This window comes from Primulina eburnea, chromosome 7 (assembly GCF_022965805.1).
Source record: "Primulina eburnea isolate SZY01 chromosome 7, ASM2296580v1, whole genome shotgun sequence".
In the NCBI taxonomy this organism is placed as follows: domain Eukaryota; kingdom Viridiplantae; phylum Streptophyta; class Magnoliopsida; order Lamiales; family Gesneriaceae; genus Primulina; species Primulina eburnea.
In genome coordinates this window covers 4,456,168-4,478,747 of record NC_133107.1, presented here as the reverse complement: position 1 = coordinate 4,478,747, position 22,580 = coordinate 4,456,168, and the positions used below count along the sequence as shown (strand labels likewise).

Here is a 22,580-nt window from a genome sequence, read left to right as displayed (position 1 = left end):
TGGCATACAAAAATAATCGCAAGTTTTGTTTCATGACTTCTTTGGTGCAGCAACAACATGACCAAAATCGGGTAAATCGGTCGATTAATTATTTACATAAGTTATATGCACAAAATCGTTTATATTTTATAGACACAAAAACTTTTGTGAGACGGTATATTTGTGAGACATATCTCTTATTTGGATTACTAAAAAAATTACTTTTATGCCAAAGATATTACTTATATTAGTAAATATGGGAGAGTCGGATAAAGATTCGTGAGACCGTCTCACAAAAAACCTACTATTTTATAAATAAGTTAATTTTTAAAGTGATGTCACTTGGTGGTTTAATTATTTTTTCTCGAGTTTAATCTTAATGGTTCAAAAGAATTTATCTAATCTCAAATTAACATTAGCTTGCTCCACAGTAGGCCCAAACCCAATATCAAATGTAAAACCCAATTAAATTACGTAGGCCCAAAATTACCCTGAATTGTCGAGAAACAAGATGGCAAATTTTCACCCAATCCACATCTTTACGGTTATATAATCTATTTTCTAGATTTTTGGGTAAAATCAGTAAATCACGGTACCCAAAAGTTATACTTTGTAAATTATAATTTTCTTCTTCTTTGTCATAACAAAAGTAGGATTTTTTTAAATATATACACACACACACACACACATATGGAAATCGTACATATATATAAAATAATAATTTTAAAAAATTACATATACTGAAATCGAATCAAAGAAATAATTTTCCCCATTCATAAAAATTTTATTCACAAAATAAATTATCTTGCTCCCTTTTTCATTGCACTTGGTTTTTAAGGGACTCATCTCTTTCTAATTATATTTCCATTTCTCACAACTGATTTTCTTGAAACCCTTCTGCATTTACACCAGATTTTTAATTCATTAGTCATTATCTTAAATAGTTAATTTGATGAACTTTAACTTTGAATTTAAATATCTAGTAGAAAAAAATATTCAAGAAGCTCAGATTTAAATTAGGAAAATAGGGAGCGAGTCATGTTCTATTTGGATACAAATGATATTGATATTGAAAATACGATTTTGTCTATATCAAAATAGTAAAAACTTGTGTGAGACGGTCTCACGGGTCGTATCTTGTAAGACGGATCTCTTATTTGGGTCATCCATAAAAAAATATTATTTTTTATGCTAAGAGTATTACTTTTTATTGTGAATATCGGTAAGGTTGACTTGTCTCAGAGATAAAAATTCGTGAGACCGTATCACAAAAAATCTACTCTATTAAAATTCAATGGTACCGATTCTTTCTTTTTCTTTTATTTTAAAAAGTACGAGTCATCATAAAAAAATTAATTACCCTAAAATACACTCTCTTTTAACCAAAATAAAAAAGCATTATTCATTTGACCAAATTACAAACTAAATTATTCCTAAATGCTGTTCATATGTATGAAACACAAAGTAAAAAACTCATATATTACATGAATAATCTGCAGTACTTTTTTTTTATCAGATGATTATTACGGGCTTCGAGAAAAGGTCGTCGGCTTTTGGTTAGGCAGTTAGCCTCCAGCCTGGTTACATGTAATGGATTTTCCGAATAGGAAGGTAAATGGCTTTCTTGATGTCGTCAACAAGCGCTGTGTCGCAATCAAAATTGTTGGCAGAGTTGTAAAACATATGAAACAGTTTCATGCAAGATAAGTGAAGTTGTCTGCACGATTTTGGCATACTATTGTCACCTTCCATGAAAATGTGTTCCATGAATTCTTTCATTTTCTCTTCAAGAATCTGATTCACATGCGTAATTGAATCTTCGATACAGGCTTTCGGATTCGGGTTTTGTTTCATGTGGAGATGCACAAAGTTCATTTTCCCTTCTTCTTCTTCTTTCTGTGCACATTTTCAATCAAAACCGAACGATTAGCCAACTGTAGTGAATGAATTGATACAACATTTGAAAAAGCATATTCATCAAATCCCATAGCAAAATTTCAACGAAAATTTTCATTACTTGATAGCTTTGAGAGTCATTCAGCAAACGGGCAATGGCCATGAGCAATTTGGTGATCTCGTGATATTCAAGATTTTGAGTTCCATTCGAGGAGCTTAGTTTCAAGAAACTGGATGTTGTTGGAAGAGCAATGGTGTGAATTGCAACCGATATGGTTGCATTTTCGAGATATTCATCCATGGATGCAACATATCCCATCAGGCTCCATGTCTTTTCCACCATCCACGATGTGAAGGTTTCACTCCACTTCACGCGCAAGAAGGGAAGAACAAAGAGTTAATTATTAAAGTATAAATTAACTATATTATATAACAATAACTAGTAAAACTGTGACTCAAATTTCCGAATATACATCACTTACAATTTTTCTTAAATTTGCCACTGTTTTGCTTCCTTCATGTGATGGGAAATTTGCTACAAATTTATTGATAAAATCATCAAGGGCATCAAAGATGGTCTTACTATGGCCAGTTAAACCCTCCCCTTCCCACCTGCAATTTTTTTAAAAAATTTACACAAAATCGTATATATCATACTTTATTCATCAATATTTGCATGGTGAACAGGAACACCTGCATATTAGATAATACTTTCAATATTTATAGTTTACATATTCCGATGAACATGAGGTTTGGTACCAATTTCTTAAAAATGAAGCAATGAAATTTTGGTGGAATTGATATATGACTCAACCGTAGAAGGGTAACAATGACTACCTTTGAATAGCTGTTGTCAAGAGGTGTAACTCGCTTACAGATCCTTCCATGTCATAGAAGTCGTCTGCAAAGACGACAATAGTGGCAGACTTCGCCATAGCCAATCTCATAATAGAATTGAAAGGATGGCAAGCGGATGCTGCAATAGCATAATAGGTATAATCTGTCTTATCTCTTCCAAATCCCATCTTACTCAATCCCCCTTCCTCCGACCATCTGTTCCATCGTCATACAACCAATCGTTCTTCTTGTTATATTCAAGAAAGTTTCTACAACTTTCAAAAAATTACAAATGTGTAATTATTTTTTCAATCTTGTACCTTTTCATTTCTTCCATCTCTTGCCTGTACATCGACTGCCGATATTCGTAATTTTCCACCGCAAGTTGAGCTAACTTCTTGTTGTCAAGGCACGATAACCTGGTAGATTTATTTAAGTATGCTTATAACCAAATAACTCGTGTGTTTGTGTATAGAGATATGTAACATATGCTTATAATTGATTCTTCTGATAATTTGAAATGATCGATTTTTTTTTTTTATAAAAGTACGATTAATTAATAAATCCGACTCGCTATCACTTCGTGTATAATATAGAATACCTGTAAAACGAGGCCTTGCCAACCCACAAAGGACTCTTGTTGCTTTCTTCTATCCACTTCCTATGGTTAAGATGATCGAGACGAGCCGTCCATGGGACATCCATTTCATATTTCATCTGCAGATTAATTCATATAGTTATATTTGACTGTGTTCGATTTGTACGTAGGTCGAACGCAGGGAGCCCAAACCCTATATGTATTTATATGTGTGTGTGTGTATATATATATGTTGAGCTTTATATTATATTTATTTCATTGTCTTTATTTTAGAAATATATTAAAATGATTAATATGAAAATTTAAATAAGCTAGTTATATTGATGGTTGGGTATAATTTTTGTGTTGTTATAAATATAAAAAAAATATATTTAATTGATCTACTATATATCACCAAATGAGTTATATATTTTCTTATAAATGTAGATTAAGTTTAATATTTTTGTATAATTATTGGTGAGATTATTATTTTAAAAAATCAAAAGATTTGAGATAAATATGTTGAGAGTAAAAGATTAAAATAATATATAGTTCTTAGTAGTCGAAATTTTTTTATCAATGAACTTTTTAACATAATTAAATTTTAGCTCCCTAGACTAAAAATCTTTGCTATGCCCCTGGTTGAATGTATACGAGAGTTGTCTCAAATAATTTGCATGAATTAAACAAAGCATTATATTACCACATTTCGAAGTCCATTGGAAATAACAAAATTGTGATCTTCAAAATCATCGAACACTGCAGGTAGCATTCTGCAGTATAATCCTAGCAAAGATCCGTGCCTCGTCCGATTTGCTTTCTCCAGGAAATGATATGTCTGTGGCTGTGAATACACTGTACATTGCACTGATAAATTGCTCCGGATTCTCTTGCATGCGAACCATCACTTTTGCATCATTTAGAAACCAACAAAAGCTCTCTACAAACACCCACATCAAAAAATATATATGTCACCAGACATCATATTGTTGGATATTATGCCGATCCGATAACGATCATGATGCTAATAAAGTACCAAAACTTGCTGAATTAAACAATCAATAAGAACACAAAGATTTATGTGGTTCATCAAATATAGGCTACGTCCACAGAGATATTGCAAATGTTTAATAACATGGAGAAATTTTACAAGTATTTACTATAAAATTCTCAATATCTCACGATCTCAACTCGATTATAACTTAAAAAATACTAACTCACACAATATAACCTCAAATCATTCAAGAAACCTAGAATCTCTTTTTTCTAGACTGTGATCTCTTAATTTGAAGGCACAAATAAAGCTTCAAGGGATTGCCCGACTTCGCCTTCGGGATCCTCCCACCGAATCCACTTAAAAATGCTGAAGGAGCTAGTGCATTATATATAGACACAAACTCATTTATTGTCAAATGTGCATCCTAAATTTACGAAGGAAAATAAGCCGACAAAGTTGACAATGCCATAAGCTTGAATTAGCCATAAACTTGAATTAGATCCATCATCCACGGCCGCTAATGTATTCCTCCAAATGGAAGACATATCAGTTTTCTTTCCTCGCACAACAATCATGACTCTTTTTTCGTTTTCCAGTAACCATCACCAAGGGTCACATTATGACCTTCATCATTGACCTATCCCATTGAAATCAGATTGCATGTCATTTTGGTACATACCTGACTTTGTTGATTTTCCAGACAGATCTATTTTACATCTTAATCGGGATATCACCTATACCAACTATTCCCAAAGGATTTTTATTAGCCAGAAAAACTTTTCCGTAATCGTCAGCATTGTAATTATCGAATGCATCATGAGTAACAATGGTATAAAACGAAGCACATGAGTTCATAACCCCATAATCAACTAGGCTTTCCATGGATAGCAATAGAGCGTTATGTACCTCCTCAGTAACAGTATTAGTATTGTTCCTTGTTGATTTCGAATGCATCATGAGTAACAATGGTATGAAACGAAGCACATGAGTTCATAACCCCATAAACATTTGGTAAAGATATCAAAAAAATAATTGCACAAATCTCATCATAAAAATTAATTTCAACCGATATTAGCTGAGAACAAATCATGTTAAACTCATTGATGTGAGCAGCCACCAAAGCACATTCTTCAATCTTTAAGTTGAATAACTTTTTCATGAGATGTACTTTATTGTTTGTAGAAAACTTCTCGTACATGTCCGACAAAATATACATAATCTCCTCTGTAGTTTTCACCTCTGCCACGTTATGTGTCACATTTTTCGTTAGGGTCAATTGTATTACACCTAACACATGTCAGTCAAGGAGTTCCAGAATTCACCCTCCATCTTTCTAGGCTTCATTTATATATTATGGAGGTGGATGCAACTTCTTAGGTAAGCTCTAATATGTAATCAGGGGCGGAGCCAAAGGCTCCCGCCCGGGTGGCCCAATTTTTTTAAAAAAATTATATGTAAATTTATATAATTTTGGAATAATATAATATTAGCTCGGGTAGATCAATTTAATATATTAAAAAATTATAGAGTTTAAAATTTTAGCTCGGACGGAGCCATATTTCTGACTCCGCCCCTGTATGTAATCGCCATAATGTGGAATCTATATTGTCGAACTTGTTGGTTCCAAGTCTCGATCTATCATTTCCGGCCATCGGCTCTCTAGTCCTAACATAAAATTTCAAAAAAATCTTTTATGATGTGGAAGTTCAGAATGAACTAATATAAGCTACACCCATTGAACTGTGACAAATATTTAATAATAGAGAGAAACTTTGCAAGTATTCATCACAAAATACTTAATATTTTACCATCTTAATTTAAGTATAACAGAAAAAATAATTTTTGGAGCACAACATTCAAGAAAATCGGAAACTTTTTCCTTTATTTGAGTGTGATATCTTAATTTGAAAGTTCAAACAATCAAGGGATTGGCCAACTCTGCCTTCCCACCGGGTCCACTACTTAAAATTGCCGAATGAGTGCATCTATATATAAATACAAACTCATTTGTTGTCAAATGAGCATCCTAAATTTGGAGGAAAATAAGCCGACAGATCTGACAATTGTGAGACAACTGTCATATCTACTTGGTCCACGACCTCCACACCTGAGACATTATGTCACGAAATATAACAAATGATTAATTAATTTCCAAAATGTCTTAATTACCTGGATTTTGGTAATATCCTTGCATCCTCAGCAGCCTAAAAGTCAATGCGTCTTTGAATAATTTCATGGGTAATGCGTCTCCGATAGAGTAGTTCTGCCTTTCGTCACTGGAAAAGCATTAAACAATTAACCTATTAATTTCACCACTGGACACTGGTGAGTGCTACGTAGTGTGGGCCTTTAATTTTTTATTCACTTTTTTAATAATCTTGGTTAGATTTTCATGATCTTCTTTGATTCCGCCATATTGGCACAAAAACTATTTGTTTAATCTCAACTTTAGCGTAAGAATCCCAATCAAAAGATCATGTTTAATTTAAATTTAAAATTTACCTGTGAATTCGATGCAGTATCTGGTCCATCTCCTTGTGGAATAGTTCACCTAACCCTAGTCTTTGTATGTGATCAACCATGCAAAGATTAATCAATTCTTCATCCACGGGATATTTGGCCGGCACTGCATGGAATATATGCATGCAAAATAACTCACAGCCCGCTACTTTAAGAACTTTGATTTGGTAATATAAGTGCATTTATATTATTAAACCTCCTCCATCAGGAAAATTTTGAACGAGTGACTCTAGGTATGAGAGGCAATTGACGTTGTATGTCGCCATAAATGCACGAGCAGTGGCCGAGGGCGATTGGAAAAACGATCCATCGTAGTTGAGCCGTTTTGTTATTTCTTGTTCATCAAAATCATGAATACTAGACATTGGCAAGGCCTCCAAGTATGAAAGCAATGGAAGATGACATGATCCAGTTTCTGATTTTTCCAAAGCTTTATTTTCCCTGAATTTTTACGAAATAAACAGAATATTTTGCTTTAAAAAAACAAAAAAGTATCCATTTCTATTCATTTTTTCTAATAATTAGGAGGATATACATTCAATATCTTACATTGAAAGTATCTGGCGGCGCTTGAAGAAAATATCAGCAATTGGACCTCTCAAGTTTTCTTGGAAAACAACCTCCAAGGCCGCTGCCTCCGCCAATTCAATGGCCGCAGTAAAAACCAGGACGAACCAACGTGGTAGATTCTGATACTCATATAGTTTGAGAAGAATCTCCTCCGCCGTCTTAGACTCGATAAATGCCAACCCTAGAAGAATAATATAAGCAATGGCATTTAAAAACATTAACAAAACAGTGTATATCCATTGGTCGACAGCAACGTCTGATTGACATAAATTTCAATCTATTTATTAATCCCACCAAATATTAATTACCTTTATTTATATTTGTAAGACCTCGATTCCACTTCTTAAGAGCAACCATGCAAACAAGAGTTGCGGGCAGAGCATCAATGGTGGGAAGATGGCCGCCTACGTCACTTTCGCCCCAAAACCCTCCTTCCTTTTGGTTATTGATGACCCAATTCAGGGAACTCTCGAACATAGGACCACCACGGCATTGATTTTCCCTGTTCAAATTTTCAGCAGGAATCATGGCTAACCAAGCCGTGTCATAGGCAGATGGAGAAACAAATGATTGGATATTGATATTGTCTGAAAATAATTCTTTCTGAACCTCAAAAACTAAAGACTGAACTAAACACAACGAGGATCCCATACTTAGATTATCGTTGTTGTTGTTCAACGATGCTTGTGCTGATGATACATACCTCTAGAATACCGATATTTGTAGGGTTTTTTTAATAATTAATTTAAAAATAAAAAAATATTTCAAAATTAATTTAAATATAATAATTTTGCAAAATTATTTTAATCCGTGCTAACGAAGCACGGATCAGAGTGAAGTTGAGTATTATATCCCTTCTTTGTAAGCATGGATGCTCCACGTCCACAATATTATTATTATTATAATCATTATTATTATTATTATTATTATTATTATTATTATTATTATTATTATTATTTATTAAATTTTTTAATAATTAATTTAATTCGAAATAAAAAATATAAATATTTATAATATATGATATGATAATTATTAAATATTTTGTATTATTTGGTTGGGTGATTGAAAAATTAGATATATGAGAGGATTGAAGGGAGAAAATTAAACAGATATGAGAGGTCATTGAAGGGAGAAAATTAAGGAAGATAAAAATAGTAGTCTTTCACTAATACACAAATAAGAGGTTTAACTTTACCATATAATATCGATAAAACTTATGCTGTATTATAATATTTTCATTCAATTATTAAATTTATATTGTTTATTTTCTATTTAAGCTATTATTATTAATTAAATTTCAATCACAATAAAAATACAATATTAATCACAACGTAAAAATACAATATTAATATAATATACAAATACTTATTTATGTTTGATTGCTTCCTTCACTGTTGGCCTTCTTCATTTTTATAGATTGATTTATTTAATAAATCTATTAATAACAATAAATCTATTATATATAATTATATGTTTTACAATTAATTTTTTTTATGAAATATGTGTTCATATAATTTTGAGAGAATTCGAAATAAGTCTTCCTGAAATATCTTTTTGACCAATTGATTTTATGTATGTTTTCTTGAATGCAAACTTTCAATATTTTGTTATAAATTATATTTATTTTTTGGTTGTATTTAGATTAGTATTTTTGAAATGGAACAATAATTTAAATATTGGTGAAAGAATACTATTTTGATTCTCCTTAATTTTCTCCCTTCAATTCTCTCATATCTCTAATTTTTCAATCACACAACCAAATAATACAAAATATTTAATAATTACCATATATTATAAATATTTATATTTTTTTATTCGAATTAAATTAATTATTAAAAATTATAATAAATAATAATATAATAGTGGAGCATCCGTGCTTTGTAAGCACGAATGCTCCACGTGGATAATAATAATATAGTGGAGCATCCGTGTTCGTATGCTTACGAAGCACGGATATGCTCCATCTCACTTTAATCTGTGCTTTAATTTTGAAAAATTATTTTATTTTGAATTATTTGAAATATTTTTTTATTTTTTAAATTAATTATAAAAAAACCCATATTTATATTGTCTTTAGAAGCGACAGTACTCGACTGATGTATTATAAGTTGTAATTTTAGTGTACTAAAATTAAATTTTGAAAATAAAAAAAATTAATACATAAAAAATCATTTTTCCAAGAAAAAACAGTAATACATAAATAAACTATATCATTTACCATTTTACTAAAAATATTACTCTGTTCATGCCAAAAGAAAGTTTTGAAAAAAAAATTCAAGTATGACATATAGTGGCAAAACTTTTGGAGTTTAAAAGAAAGTACAAGTTATTATACTTTAGTAATGTAATCGATATTCTGGTATAGATATATAAAATGTGGGGGATCTAAATTTTAAAAAATTAATGTTTTCTATATTGTATATACTCATATCCAATATGCCATTTCGAATGTGTGCGTGTGAGTAGGGACGTAGCTATACATGTCAAAACGGGTTGACGGGGCGGGCCAGCCCGCAACCCGCCATTAGGCGGGGCGGGGCTCTAAATGGCCAACCCAGCCCAACCCGCTTTGGGCTGCGGGTTAAGCGGGCCAACCCGCTTATTATTTTTAAAAAAAAAATTAAACAATATTAAAATAAACATAGAAGAAAAATATATTTCAGTCAAATAGTTTCATAAAAAATTTAAAAACATTGAAAGCAAACAACAATCAACATAATCCATAAAAAAATAAAATGCTTATTCTAATTCACACAAGATTTCATCGTACACATGTACTAAAAATTAACTCATGTAATATCACCAACCGTAAATACAATGAAACTTTTCAATGTGAATTCCAAATTTTTTTTTGTATATACTTTCTCCAGTTTCTTAAGGATTTGTCATCACAAGAAAACAAAAATTAACGATCTTAAGGGTCTATCCGCACAAGACACCTAGCTCTTACCATCCACATTTTATTAAAAAGTGAGAAACATTGGAAGATAATAGAAAGTTGAGTAAACAGAAGATTGTAAATTTCGAAAATATTATGTGTTCAACAATACGCATAATTACTTTTTACTATATTATTTCGATAATTCTGGATTAGTTCGAGTTAAACATTAAAAAAAAGGACGAGACTGGAAAGTATAACATTTTCAAAAAAAATAGAAACATAGAGATTTTAACAAAGTTATTGAAGTTAGGCACATGAGAAAAAATAAGGAAGAAATAAGAATTTTTATATAGAATTTAAAAATAAAAAATTCTACCATAATTTGACGGACTTAGGCACATGAGAAAAAATAAGGAAGAAATAGTAATTTTTATATAAAATTTAAAAATATAAAAATCTACCCTAATTTGGCGGGCCAGCCCGCAACCCAAACGGGCTCAACTCGTTTGACCCACCTCCAAACGGACTGCTATTTTATCAACCCAACCCGCTCAATTTTTATGGCGGGGCGGGGCGGGCCGACCCGACGGGTCTGACCCAATTTGACAAGGCTAGACGTAGCCAAGATTTTAAAATAGGGTAGACTGGACAATGAAAATGTAAATATTATTTAATGTATTTTTTAATTTTTTTTGTTATATTTTGTATAATATGAACTAGATAAATATTAAAAATCATCTTAAGAATTTAATATATGAAGATACATGATAAATATCATATATAATAATGAACTTTTAAAATAAATTCATAGTAAAGTAAGTAAAAAAAAATGAATGTACATATGACATTATTCACTCAAATAATTTAGTTATACAAATTTTTACTCTAATAATTATCACTTAATTTTATTATTATTCAGTATTTATATTTTTTTAGTTTATTCAATATATTTATGTAAATACATATTTATAATCAGAACAACACAAATATATATATGAAGTATAGAATTAGAATAAGTAGATAGAGGAGATAGAGGAGATCAAGCAGGAGTTAGACAAATAGAAGATGAGGCTGAACCTTCTAACAGAAGAGATCAAGAACCTCAAAATGAAGAAATCATTTACAGGGACATTGGAACCATATTGTTTACTTCAATGCGTTATTAACTTTATCCGTTTGATTAAATGTTTATCTGTTTTACTTAACGATTTTCTACTGTTTAGGTTTTGGCATCACCACAAAGGGGGAAATTGTTTGATATGAATTTTATTGTGGCGATGATAACTAAAACCAGTAGACCAGCAGACCAATTCAACAGAATAGCTTATCAGTAGCTGCTGCTCTAAGTAAAACTAAAACCAGTAGAAAAAGGGATAACAATACAAACCAGTAGAGAACGTTTTCTAACGTTGCTATCTTAATTGTTACCGTTAAAGAGTTCCTAGTACCAGTATTAATTGCAGCATTAAATACTATACGGAGTCATTTAATGCATATTACCCAATTGAGTATAAAACAAGACTGATTGTTTTATAGCTTTTCTGCAGGAACCTATTTCGGTAATAAAGCTGATTGTATCAGTTATCTGAAGACTTCTCTGATTATGAACGTTGAACTCAGTCGATTATATATACTTGGATCAAATCCAAGTTCGACACCACACTTCGCATAATATCATTTTCAAGGAACAAAGCTACTCTCTTATCAGACGAATATCAGTTTTCCTTGAGTACTTGAAAAGTTCAACACAAAGAAAAGTAGCACACGCTTCATAGCTTATCTCTGATCTTTTTTGTAGATCATCTTGTGCTACTAATTCTTATACTCTTCACAATCTTTACTGCACTAATATTTTATCAGAAGAGTCTGTAATCTGAAAAGAGTCTTTTCAGAACTTTGTGTTTCGCACCTTGTAAGTTGAGAAACTAAGAGTTTCAGTAGGCTGAGGTGTAAGTCCTTCTGAAGTGGGTGTGTACAAGTGTTGTACTGTAATATCCAAAGTCTTTTAGTTATACCTTCTGGAAACAGAAGAAGGAGAGACGTAGAAGAGTTTATCTTCGAACTTCCATAAACAACTGCTGCCTACTGCTTTATTGTTTTTCAACTACTTCATCAGATTGTTTCCGCACGTTTTACTGTAATCAGGTGAAAGTATTCACACAAGATCGACTACTATCCTTAACAGGATTCTAGTACCTCATCAAAACGAAAAACGAGTAGAGTTTATTCACCCCCTCTAAACTCAACTTCGATCCTCAACAAAGTAAATATATAAATTAAGATAACCACATTGATATTGAATAAGCTCAAATACTATATTATTTAAAACTCATAAAAATCCATGTATAAAAATTTTGCTCAGTGATTAAAATTTCTAAAATACATAACTATATATACATAATAATCTCGAGACTAGGCTAGGCTAAAACCCACCCTAGGCCCCTAGTGAAACTACGCTGTGAGACGTACGCAACTTTCCTCACGGGTTTGGAGCCCCGCGGGAAAAACCCGAAACGGAGAAGGAGATCCCTGATTTTTTCGTGTTTGGGTTTGGGTTCGGGTTCGGAAATTTTTTTTAATCCCTGATGTATTTCGGGGCGGATATGAGATTACTATCCTCATCTCCGAACCTGTCCCGAAAATAATATCAATAAAAAATAATAGTATTATTAGTATTAATAATTTAATAAAATATTATATTTTAATACGGACGCTGAGGCAGCAATTGGGAAACAGAGATGCAGCCCCCAAGAAAGGAAGTCCTTTTTCTCTCGCCATTTTGGAAGAGGGGCTTCCTCCAAATTTCAGACAGTCAAACGTTGGAGAATATGATGGACATACGGACCCCGAAAAACACTTGGGGAGGTTTGAGAACACAGCTCTGTTGCATCAGTATTCAGATGGAGTCAAGTGCAGAGTGTTTCTGGGCACTTTGGTGAGGTCAGCCCAGCAATGGTTTAATTCCTTGCCGCCCAACTCCATACGCTCTTTTGAGGATTTCTCAGCTGCTTTCTTGCACCGATTCGCTAGTAGCAAAAGGCACCAAAAAAACTACTTGAGTTTGTTTGTAATGAAACAGCAAGAGGGTGAAACTTTACGGGAGTTTGTCCAGCGCTTCAACAGCGTAGCGTTGGAAATACCAGCGGTCACTCCTGACATCATGATAAGTGCCTTTACCCAGGGACTTAGAGGAGGGGAGTTTTTCAAGTCGCTGGTCAAGAAGCCTCCGTCGAGCTATGATGATCTGTTGGCTCGAGCTGAGAAATATATAAATCTTGAAGATGCCCAGCGGCATAAGAGAATGGAGCAGCGACCTGGGAGGAGTGGAGTTGAGGGAGCGGAGAGAGGAGGAAGGAAGAGGGGCGCAGGGGAAAGAGAGGAGATTAAAGCTAGGGACAGAAGACAATTCTCATCACATGTTCCTCTGGATAGGAGTCGTGACGAGGTGACGGAGGTGAGGGAGCCCGAGGAGAGCTGGGAGAAGTCGCGAAGGGCTAAGAGCAGTGCTAGATTGCCTTCGCGGGATAGACGAGAAGGATCCTCATCCAGGAGTCGACAGAGGTCTCGCTCGTCTCCTAGATGTGGTCAAGGCCCTCCATGGATAAATCAGAGGGTCGGGGAGCAGAGAGGGGAAGGTCGAGGTCAAGATGTTCCTCAGGGACCCGTCGAACCGAGGGGGGGAATGAATGAGGATAACCACCCTACGAGAGGAATGATTCATATGATCTCGGGGGGTGCTACTGATGGAAACTCTGGGTAAAGCTCTAAACGAGGCCTGAAAACGCTTACCACCTTAGAGAATATCTTTACTTCATTTTTGATGTATTTCGTTCCTGAATTTGTCTTACGTTATCAGTTGATATTCAATAAAATCAGGTTCCTCTTTTCAGTTCATGAATGTTGTTGTATTACGAGAGGGAAGGAGAAAAATTTTATCTTCCTACTAAGGCATCGCCTGGTAGAGGAGCAGAGGGCAGGAGAGAAATTTTATTTTCCTACTAAGGCATCGCCTGGTAGAGGAGAAGAGTGAAGGAGAAAAGTTTTATTTTCCTGCTAAAGTGTCGCCTAGCAGAGGAGTTTGAGGGTGAGGGTGGAGAATATGTATTTTCCTGCTAAGGCGTCGCCTGGCAGAGGAGTTAGAGGATGACGAGGTGGACTCTTTATTTTCCTGCTAAGGTGTCACCTAGTAGAGGAGTTAGAGGGTGGGGGCGGTTGAATTTTTATTTTTCCTGCTAAGGCCCGGCTTAGCAGAGGAGTTAGAGGGTGGAGGTGTTGAATTCCTATTTTCCTGCTAAGACCCGGCTTAGCAGAGGAGTTAGAGGGTGGATGTGTTGAATTCCTATTTTCCTGCTATGGCGTCACCTAGCAGAGGAGTTAGAGGGTGGAGATGTTGAATTTTTATTTTCCTACTAAGGCCCGGCTTAGCAGAGGAGTTAGAGGGTGGAGGTGTTGAATTCCTATTTTCCTGCTATGGCGTCACCTAGCAGAGGAGTCAGAGGGTGGAAATGTTGAATTTTTATTTTCCTGCTAAGGCCCGGCTTAGCAGAGGAGTTAGAGGATGGAGGTGTTGATTTTATCTTCCTGCTAAGGCATCGCCTAGCAGAGGAGTTAGAGGGTGGGCGCGTTGAATTTTATTTTCTGCTAAGGCCCGGCTTGGCAGAGGAGTTAGAGGGTGGGCGCGTTGAATTTTATCTTCCTGCTATGGCATCACCTAGCAGAGGTGTTAGAGGGTGGAGATGTTGAGTTTTTATTTTCCTGCTAAGGCCTGGCTTAGCAGAGGAGTTAGAGGGTGGAGGTGGTGAATTTTTATTCTCCTGCTATGGCGTCGCCTAGCAGAGGAGCAGAGTGGAGGAGGAGAATTAAATTTTCCTGCTAAGGCATCGCCTAGCAGAGGAGCAGAGTTTGGGGAGGAAAACTATTTTATTTTTGGTTAGTCGATAACGAAAGTTGTTGGGGGAGCAGAGTAAACTTGGGCGAGCTGCTGCTGCTCGGGTGAGGGGCGAGGACTTGGGCGCTCGGGTGAGGGGCGAGCATCGGCGTGGGCGAGCAGGCGAGGGGCGAGCCTGGAGCAGCGCTTGGGCGAGACTGGGCGCTCGGGTGAGGGGCGAGCATCGACGTGGGCGAGCAGGCGAGGGGCGAGCGTGGCACGGCTGGGCGAGCTGGAGTTGGGCGAGCGTGCGAGGGGGCGTGACGTACGAATGCCGGGCGAGCGTGTGGTGCGCGCTGGGGGTGAGGTGTTAGGGCGAGGCGAAGGCAGGGCGGGGGGAGCGTTGGGCGAGCGTGCGAAGGGGCGTGACGTGCGAATGCCGGGCGAGCGTGTGATGCGCGCTGGGGGGTGAGGTTCTAGGGCGAGGCGAAGGCAGGGCGAGCTTGGGCGAGACTGCTGCTGGGCGAGGGCGAGACTGCTGCTGGGCGAGACTGCTGCTGCTGCGAGGGCGAGACTGCTGCTGCTGCTGGGCGAGCTTGGGCGAGACTGCTGCTGGGGGATACTGCTGCTGCTGCGAGGGCGAGCTGCTGCTGGGCGAGCTGCTTGGCGAGGGTGTGCTGGGCGAGGCTCGGGCGCTGGCGGCGAGGAGATGTAAAGGCTAGTGTGGACGTGCTTGGGCGAGACTCTGCGGCTGGGAGTTGGGCGAGAGTGGAGGGGTGAGGGCGAGAGTGTGCTGGGCGAAGGCGCGCTGCGGATGGAGCGAAGGGCGAGAAGGCGCAAGCTGGGAAGGGTAGGCGAGGGTGTTAGGCGTGGTGCTAGCGAGGGAGAGGTGTTGGGGAGAAGCAAAACAAATTTTGAGGAGGAAATGAGAATGAAGTGAGAGAGGACCAACTTGTGGAGACTACTGAACATCCGGGGAAAAATACCCAACTCGCACCCGGTAACCCGAGGACAGCACGACTAATCGAACTTCGAACCTGCGATTCAGTTCGACTCGGGAGGGGGAGACTGGTGATACCCCATGGATGAGCCCACTACCCCTGGCCCATCTCAAGCCCAAAAGGAAGACCTGCCCATCTAGGGCCCAGGTGTAGACCGGCCCATCTAGGGCCCAGGTATTCTCCTATAAATACCAGGTTTGAGTGTTCATTTAGGGGATGAATTCACTATATTGTTTTCAGCAGCGCCCTTAGCTGCTCCCCCCATATATCCTCAGTCACTGACTTGAGCGTCGGAGGGGCTACGCCAGGACACCCTCCTGGCCCCCTCTTAACGGTCTTTTTCTTGATTTCAGGCTCAGGGTCATCTTAAAGTCCACGTCTGAACTAGTGACACTCGTTGGGATCGGACCCTAGATTTCCCGTGAGTATCATCAGCAATATCCAGTGTAATTTCAGCATTCCAGGAAAAAAATGATTAAAATATAAAAGAAGCAAAGTTAATGCACTAAAACTCTAATTTAACCAATTAGATAACCAAAACCAAAATTTGGCCAACTTACATGATAATTTTTTAAATTTCCCCGAGTTTTTATATAAAAAAAAAAGTTCGAACTTTGATATCTCTCGTCGCGCAAGTATACATACTTTTTTCTTGTGTCTCATAATCTTGTTATCTCTTTAAAAAAAATTAAAAGAATTAATATGCTAATATTAAGCTACATTGATTAAGCATATAACTTTACTGTTCAAAGAGGCATTTTAATCGTCATGGAAGAAGCAGACCGTCGTCACTGTTTTTTGAAGCTGTAGGCCTTAATATAAAAAAAATCGGATTTAGGGGCTCATGCATATCTCATCAAATGGATTTTTCCCAAAAGAATTAATAAATAAATAAATGATTTGATTGTATCACAATCAATTTAGATAGTATTTGCAAGAACTTATTTAAACGAACTTCTACATACAATTTTCAAACATTTTGTTGACTTAAAATAACCTGATTAAAATATATTTTGGTATCTCAATTATAGAATGGTTCTTGTGTAAAGCATAGAACTTGTAATGATTTGCTCGACCTTTTATGTTAATTTGTTTTCATTCAAAACCAAGAAATCCATAATTGTTTTTTAACTTTAGCTTGAGCCAAAGTTTAATTATCAGCCTCTTTCGGAAAAAAAAAAACAAACAAACATTCAGGTGGTAGATGGACAAAAATTATTGTACCAAGACCAAAAATTGAAAATTTTAATAGACCTAAACTAAAAAGATTACAAATTACTCGATCAAAACAGTTATTTTCTCATTTAATAATTATTAGTAATTATCTTCAAATTGATAATTATTTTATAACCATTTTCTCTGCTTCAGCTAAAGTCTTCGAGGTTGCATTTAGATCCGAAGATTTGAATTTGATGAAGCATTTGAAATAAATATTTGAACTGATTTCATGTTAATATAAATTTGAAATTTACTAAGGTTGTGTTTGGTTCAATGTATTTAAAATCAATGGATTCCAATTATAGCTTTATCATTAACAATAAAACAATACATAAAATCTTAAATCGATATCTTAGTTATGAGTGAGTCTCATGTGAGACCGTCTCACGGATCATAATCCGTGAGACGGGTCAACCCTACCTATATTCACAATAAAAAGTAATACTCTTAGCATAAAAAGTAATACTTTTTCATGGGTGACCCAAATAAGAGATCCGTCTCACGAATATGACCCGTGAGACCGTCTCACACAAGTTTTTGCCCTTAGTTATTTACACATTAATTACATAAAATATAATGAATTTCATATGTCTCTATTATTTGGCGACTTGAAATCAATCTTAATCAACATGAAACAATATATAAACATGCTGGGGTGAATTTAAAGTTCATGATCTACTTCACTAAAGCTACAAAAATGTATTTGAAATCTATATATTTGAAATTCATTAATCCAAATATAAATAACTATTTGAGAAGTTAAAACCTATTGTCAAATTATCTAAACAAATATATTATAGATTTGTTATTATGAATTTAAAATATTTAACTTCAAATTCATCAATCAAGTATAACCGAAAAACGTCAATCTTTTCGAGGGCGATCCGAGATATATGTAATGGTTAAAGATGATGAAATTAACGATCTCGGTTTTAAGTGGCAAACACAATTGAAATAAAAGTTGATTGATTAGAAATATATATAAAGCCCACACTTGCGTGATTCTCACTTTCCACAAATGACAAACCCCATGTCTCTTTGTCGACTTTGGTTTGAAATAACATGTAATCCTCCGAAGATAAAATCAATCACACCATGCATTCACCAACTTTTATAAAAAGTATGTAAATTAACTAGCAATAAATCACACATGTTAGGTGTGAAAACTACATAAAATATAATAATGGAAGACAAAAATTTGAAGAAAAAAAATATTAAACAAAAAGCTACTTAAATTACCTCAACTTTTACTATTGTTTTTTTTTTTTTTTTTTGATGTAATGAATTAAGTATTTTTATGAGAGACTGAAATAAAATATCAAAATTGCAGGGATAAAAAAAAAAAAAACGTGGAAGGAAAGTTCAAAGAGAAAGTAGGGTAGTGGAAATGAAATATTAATTTTTTACCCTTCTTGTACCCATTTTTTTAAAATATTTAGTAAAATTAGGGACATTTTAGAATGTTCATTTAAAATACCAGAAGTACGAGAAAATTAGATTTGGTCAGGCCATTTAACATATTTTGGATTTTAGTCTTGTAACTTATTAAAGTTTGATTTTCATTTAGTAACTTGGATTATTTTTTGTTTTGTATTTTTTTTGATATGAAATCTCTAAATCAACTGAATATTATTTATTTGACATCAATATTATCCTACATGACTCATGTGAATTGTGATGATAATAAACATATATTACATATATAAAAATCTAACTAAGCAAAATTTTTAAAAAAATTCCTCCAATTTTGAAATATTTGATGTCTTTCTTGTTTATTTTTCTCTTTATTTTTTCTTAGATTTTAATGAATGTAACATGAGTTTTATTTCCATTATATAAGCCACATAAGATATAATCGATGCCAAATAAACAAAATTTGTTAGATTTAGTTATTTCGGGCAAAAAACAAAACCATGGAAAAAAATCAAATTACTGAATGAAAATCAAACTTTAACAAATCTAAATCCAAAATATATCAAGTCGCAGGAAAAAATCTTAATTTTCTCTCTAAATTAGTTTGGATGAGGTTCTCTTCCATTATAATATAGTAATATATTATATAACATAGAAATTATGATGATAATATCGTCGTACTGATAGACACATGAATCATAATTCGTAGATTGCACATTTCGTATATGTTATATCTCTCATCATGCTTTATATATAGTAGAGACAGAGATCTATCTGGTTCTTTCTAGTTCGATTATATATGGAAATTATGTAATAACTCAAACAACAAACATTAGCAATACTCCAAATTAAATGTGAAACAATAACCGAGACATAAAATAAGAATGGATGACAATTTTATGGAGAGAATGTCTTGATTTCTTTTCGTTATCTTTCCATCAATATATTTCATTAATTAATTATAAATTTCAAATCATCCACAATGGATGAACACGACAAAAGTCAAGTTCTAGAGGACAGAGTGACATATTTCCCCAAAGTACCTTTTGCTGATTGCGGAAGAATTCCAGCAGATGAAGTCGGGCTTTGGGTATTTTCATCACACCAACTTTTTAGTGATAAATCGCTATCAATATGTACAAAATCACATGATGAAATGCGCTTTACCTGTTCCACATAACACGACTTTTGGAGTATTTGTATAAGATAATCAGTTGATCGTCTGACTTTAAAATTAAATAATATTGATGGACAACACATTTTTTGTTTTCAAATAAGATTATTGATCGATCATCTTATATAAAACAAAAACAAAAAATAAATCTCTCAATATAACATTATCTCACTCGTTCATAACAAAGTGCAAAGGATCTACCCAGTTTCCTTCCCTAAAAAGTTATGTACATAAAGAAGTGGTGCTTTGGGCTTTTGGACCTGGAAAAAAAAGAGATTTAATCCATAACTTTTTATTATTATTATATTATTTTACGTGGGGCCGGTTTTTTTTTTTTTTTTTTTTTTTCTAACACACTGTTCTTTTGGACCAAAATAAGAGGTTTATGCTCCTACACCTAAATGGAATTTTGATAACAAATAGATGTATTTGGAAAATTAACATTTGCATATTTTTTTGGTTTATGTTTTTTTTTTTCCAATTAAATGAATGAACAGCTTACTTTTAGTTATCCAATTTGACATCAGAAGGACACCAACTTTCTCCTAGTGCTACTACACAAACAACTGCTTTACATTATTTGAAATAGAAAGGAAAAAAAAGGTTCTTTCCGTAAAATTAAGTCTTAAATAACATTTCAGACATACCCATTACGGATGAGTATAAAAACATTAAATTTGTAATTTGATCTCGATTTTTTTTTAAATAATTGAAATGAATGAATTACGGTCTGAAAAATATATTAACTCGTCATTACATCATAAAACCACCCCCATTAGATACAGCTCTCGTACGAAATAACAAAAAAGAAAAAAGATAAAACAATTTTAAAATCATCCTTAAAATTGTGTCACATGTATTTTGGTCATGTGCCGGACCGATTTCGAGTTCGAAATCCACGTAAAACAATTTGTCATTAAAAAAAGTGTTGGAATTAGTGATAATTAATTAATCGCTCACTTTAATCCATGGTTCGATAGGAACGGTAAAATCCTTAATTAGATAAAAACTCAAAACCCAACGTACCTTATTTCTTTAACAATTAATTAATCAGTAGTAAATATTAATTAATTACACCTAATTAAATCTCAATCGTCGCTCGCCGGGAAATCCGTGCTACCTCATCGGAAATGCACCGTGGAGAGATCAATCTCGATCAAGTTTTCTTCATCAAACTCGCTCATCCTCTTCTCGTCGAGGGCGATCTCGATCAAACCATCCCTATCGTCCACATCTTCCCACTGGAAGCACAAAATCTGCGGCGAGTCGCAGCCTGAGATGGCCGTCGAATCATCTTCCGACGAATTGTCTGAGTCGGACTCCGGATAGAACAACGACAGAGACGCGTATCTCTGTATGACATTCATCTGGGATTCTCTCTTCTTCAGAGAGACGCCGCTTTCGTCTTCCTCCGCTTCCTGTCCTTCGTGTTCTTCGTATATAACCTCCAGCGGCGCCCTCACGTCCCACTCAACGAAAGAATCGGAAAAATAAGTGCTCGAGACAAATCCATGCTTCCCATTCGCGACCGATACGCTTGGTATCCTCGTACGATCCTGATCATCAAAATCCTGCGATCCTTTCTCAGTGGAATCGAATTCCAAGCCATCGGGTACATCGTGGGTGCCTTCTGTTTCCAATGGAACAGGATTTGGGGCGGTGGCGCCGAATCTGAGGAGTGAAAGCAATAGAACCGCGGTGGAAATAAGCACCGGAGAAAGTGCGAAGCTGAGGAAAAGGGAAGGGAAGTAAAGGAGGATGACAGCATAAAAAGTGAAGAAGGTTAAGAAGAGAGGATCCGAGAACAGAAAAGAAAGCGTCACCCTAATCAAATTGTCCTCTGTAAAGGGACTAAGAACTTCTAAACTTTCCGCCATGAAAATGGAACGGAGAAGCTCGAGTGAAGCGAAGACGAAGGGACTCAAATGTAACATAATATATTAAAATAATATGTAATTTGTAAGTCTATATCTATCAGATCAGATTATAATAAACATTTGCATCGCATGCACACAACTCGACAAAAAAAAACCCGGTCCAGTTGAGTTTCTCATGATTCCACTTTATAGCTATTAAACCGGATTAGCGGGAGAGACTCACTCGTAAGTCGTAACCCAACACAACACACCCATTTGAAAGGGTGGGACCCAGCATACGGGCTCCACTTATTTAGACGGCTCTACATTCCACTCAGCCGGTTAAAATTTGTACAAGCTTTTTTCCTAGCAAAAAACCCGAGGAAAAAATTTTAAACTTTTCATTGTTTTGCAAATACAATTTATAATTTTTATACAATTTAAATCGCGAGTCGGTCTCTTGTGAGACAATCTCATGAATAATTAGCTGTGAAACAGATCAACCCTACCGATATTCACGTTAAAAAGTAACGCTCTTGGCATAAAAAGTAATACTTTTTCATGGATTACTCAAATAATAGATCTGTCTCACAAAATATGATATGTGAAACCGTCTCACACAAGTTTTTGTATTAAATTGAATATTTATGCTAAGAATTAAAATCATAATTTTAAATTAATCACAAATAGTAGGCGAATTAATATATGAACCTAACAACAGTAGTCTAAATTAATTTCATGGCATGCTTTGTTTTAAATATTGAACAAAACAATTTTAATTAATAATTAGTAAC

General features: G+C 34.9%; 2 protein-coding genes across 2 annotated transcripts; both read right to left on the bottom strand.

Annotated features, from left to right (window-relative positions):
- Positions 1-1,385: 1,385 nt before the first annotated feature.
- On the bottom strand, positions 1,386-8,049 carry LOC140836031 (S-linalool synthase). Its single transcript, XM_073201446.1, is given in 13 exon segments — positions 1,386-1,875; positions 1,997-2,242; positions 2,358-2,487; positions 2,713-2,928; positions 3,033-3,131; positions 3,314-3,429; positions 3,993-4,040; positions 4,042-4,229; positions 6,456-6,562; positions 6,789-6,912; positions 7,003-7,247; positions 7,356-7,557; positions 7,685-8,049. Coding segments are annotated over 13 exon segments (2,379 nt in total). The 5' UTR covers positions 8,028-8,049; the 3' UTR covers positions 1,386-1,560.
- Positions 8,050-21,051: 13,002 nt separating this feature from the next.
- On the bottom strand, positions 21,052-21,807 carry LOC140837411 (uncharacterized). The gene has a single exon (XM_073203557.1). It carries the CDS (start codon positions 21,805-21,807, stop codon positions 21,052-21,054), a length of 756 nt encoding a protein of 251 aa, XP_073059658.1.
- Between the last annotated feature and the right edge of the window lie 773 nt (positions 21,808-22,580).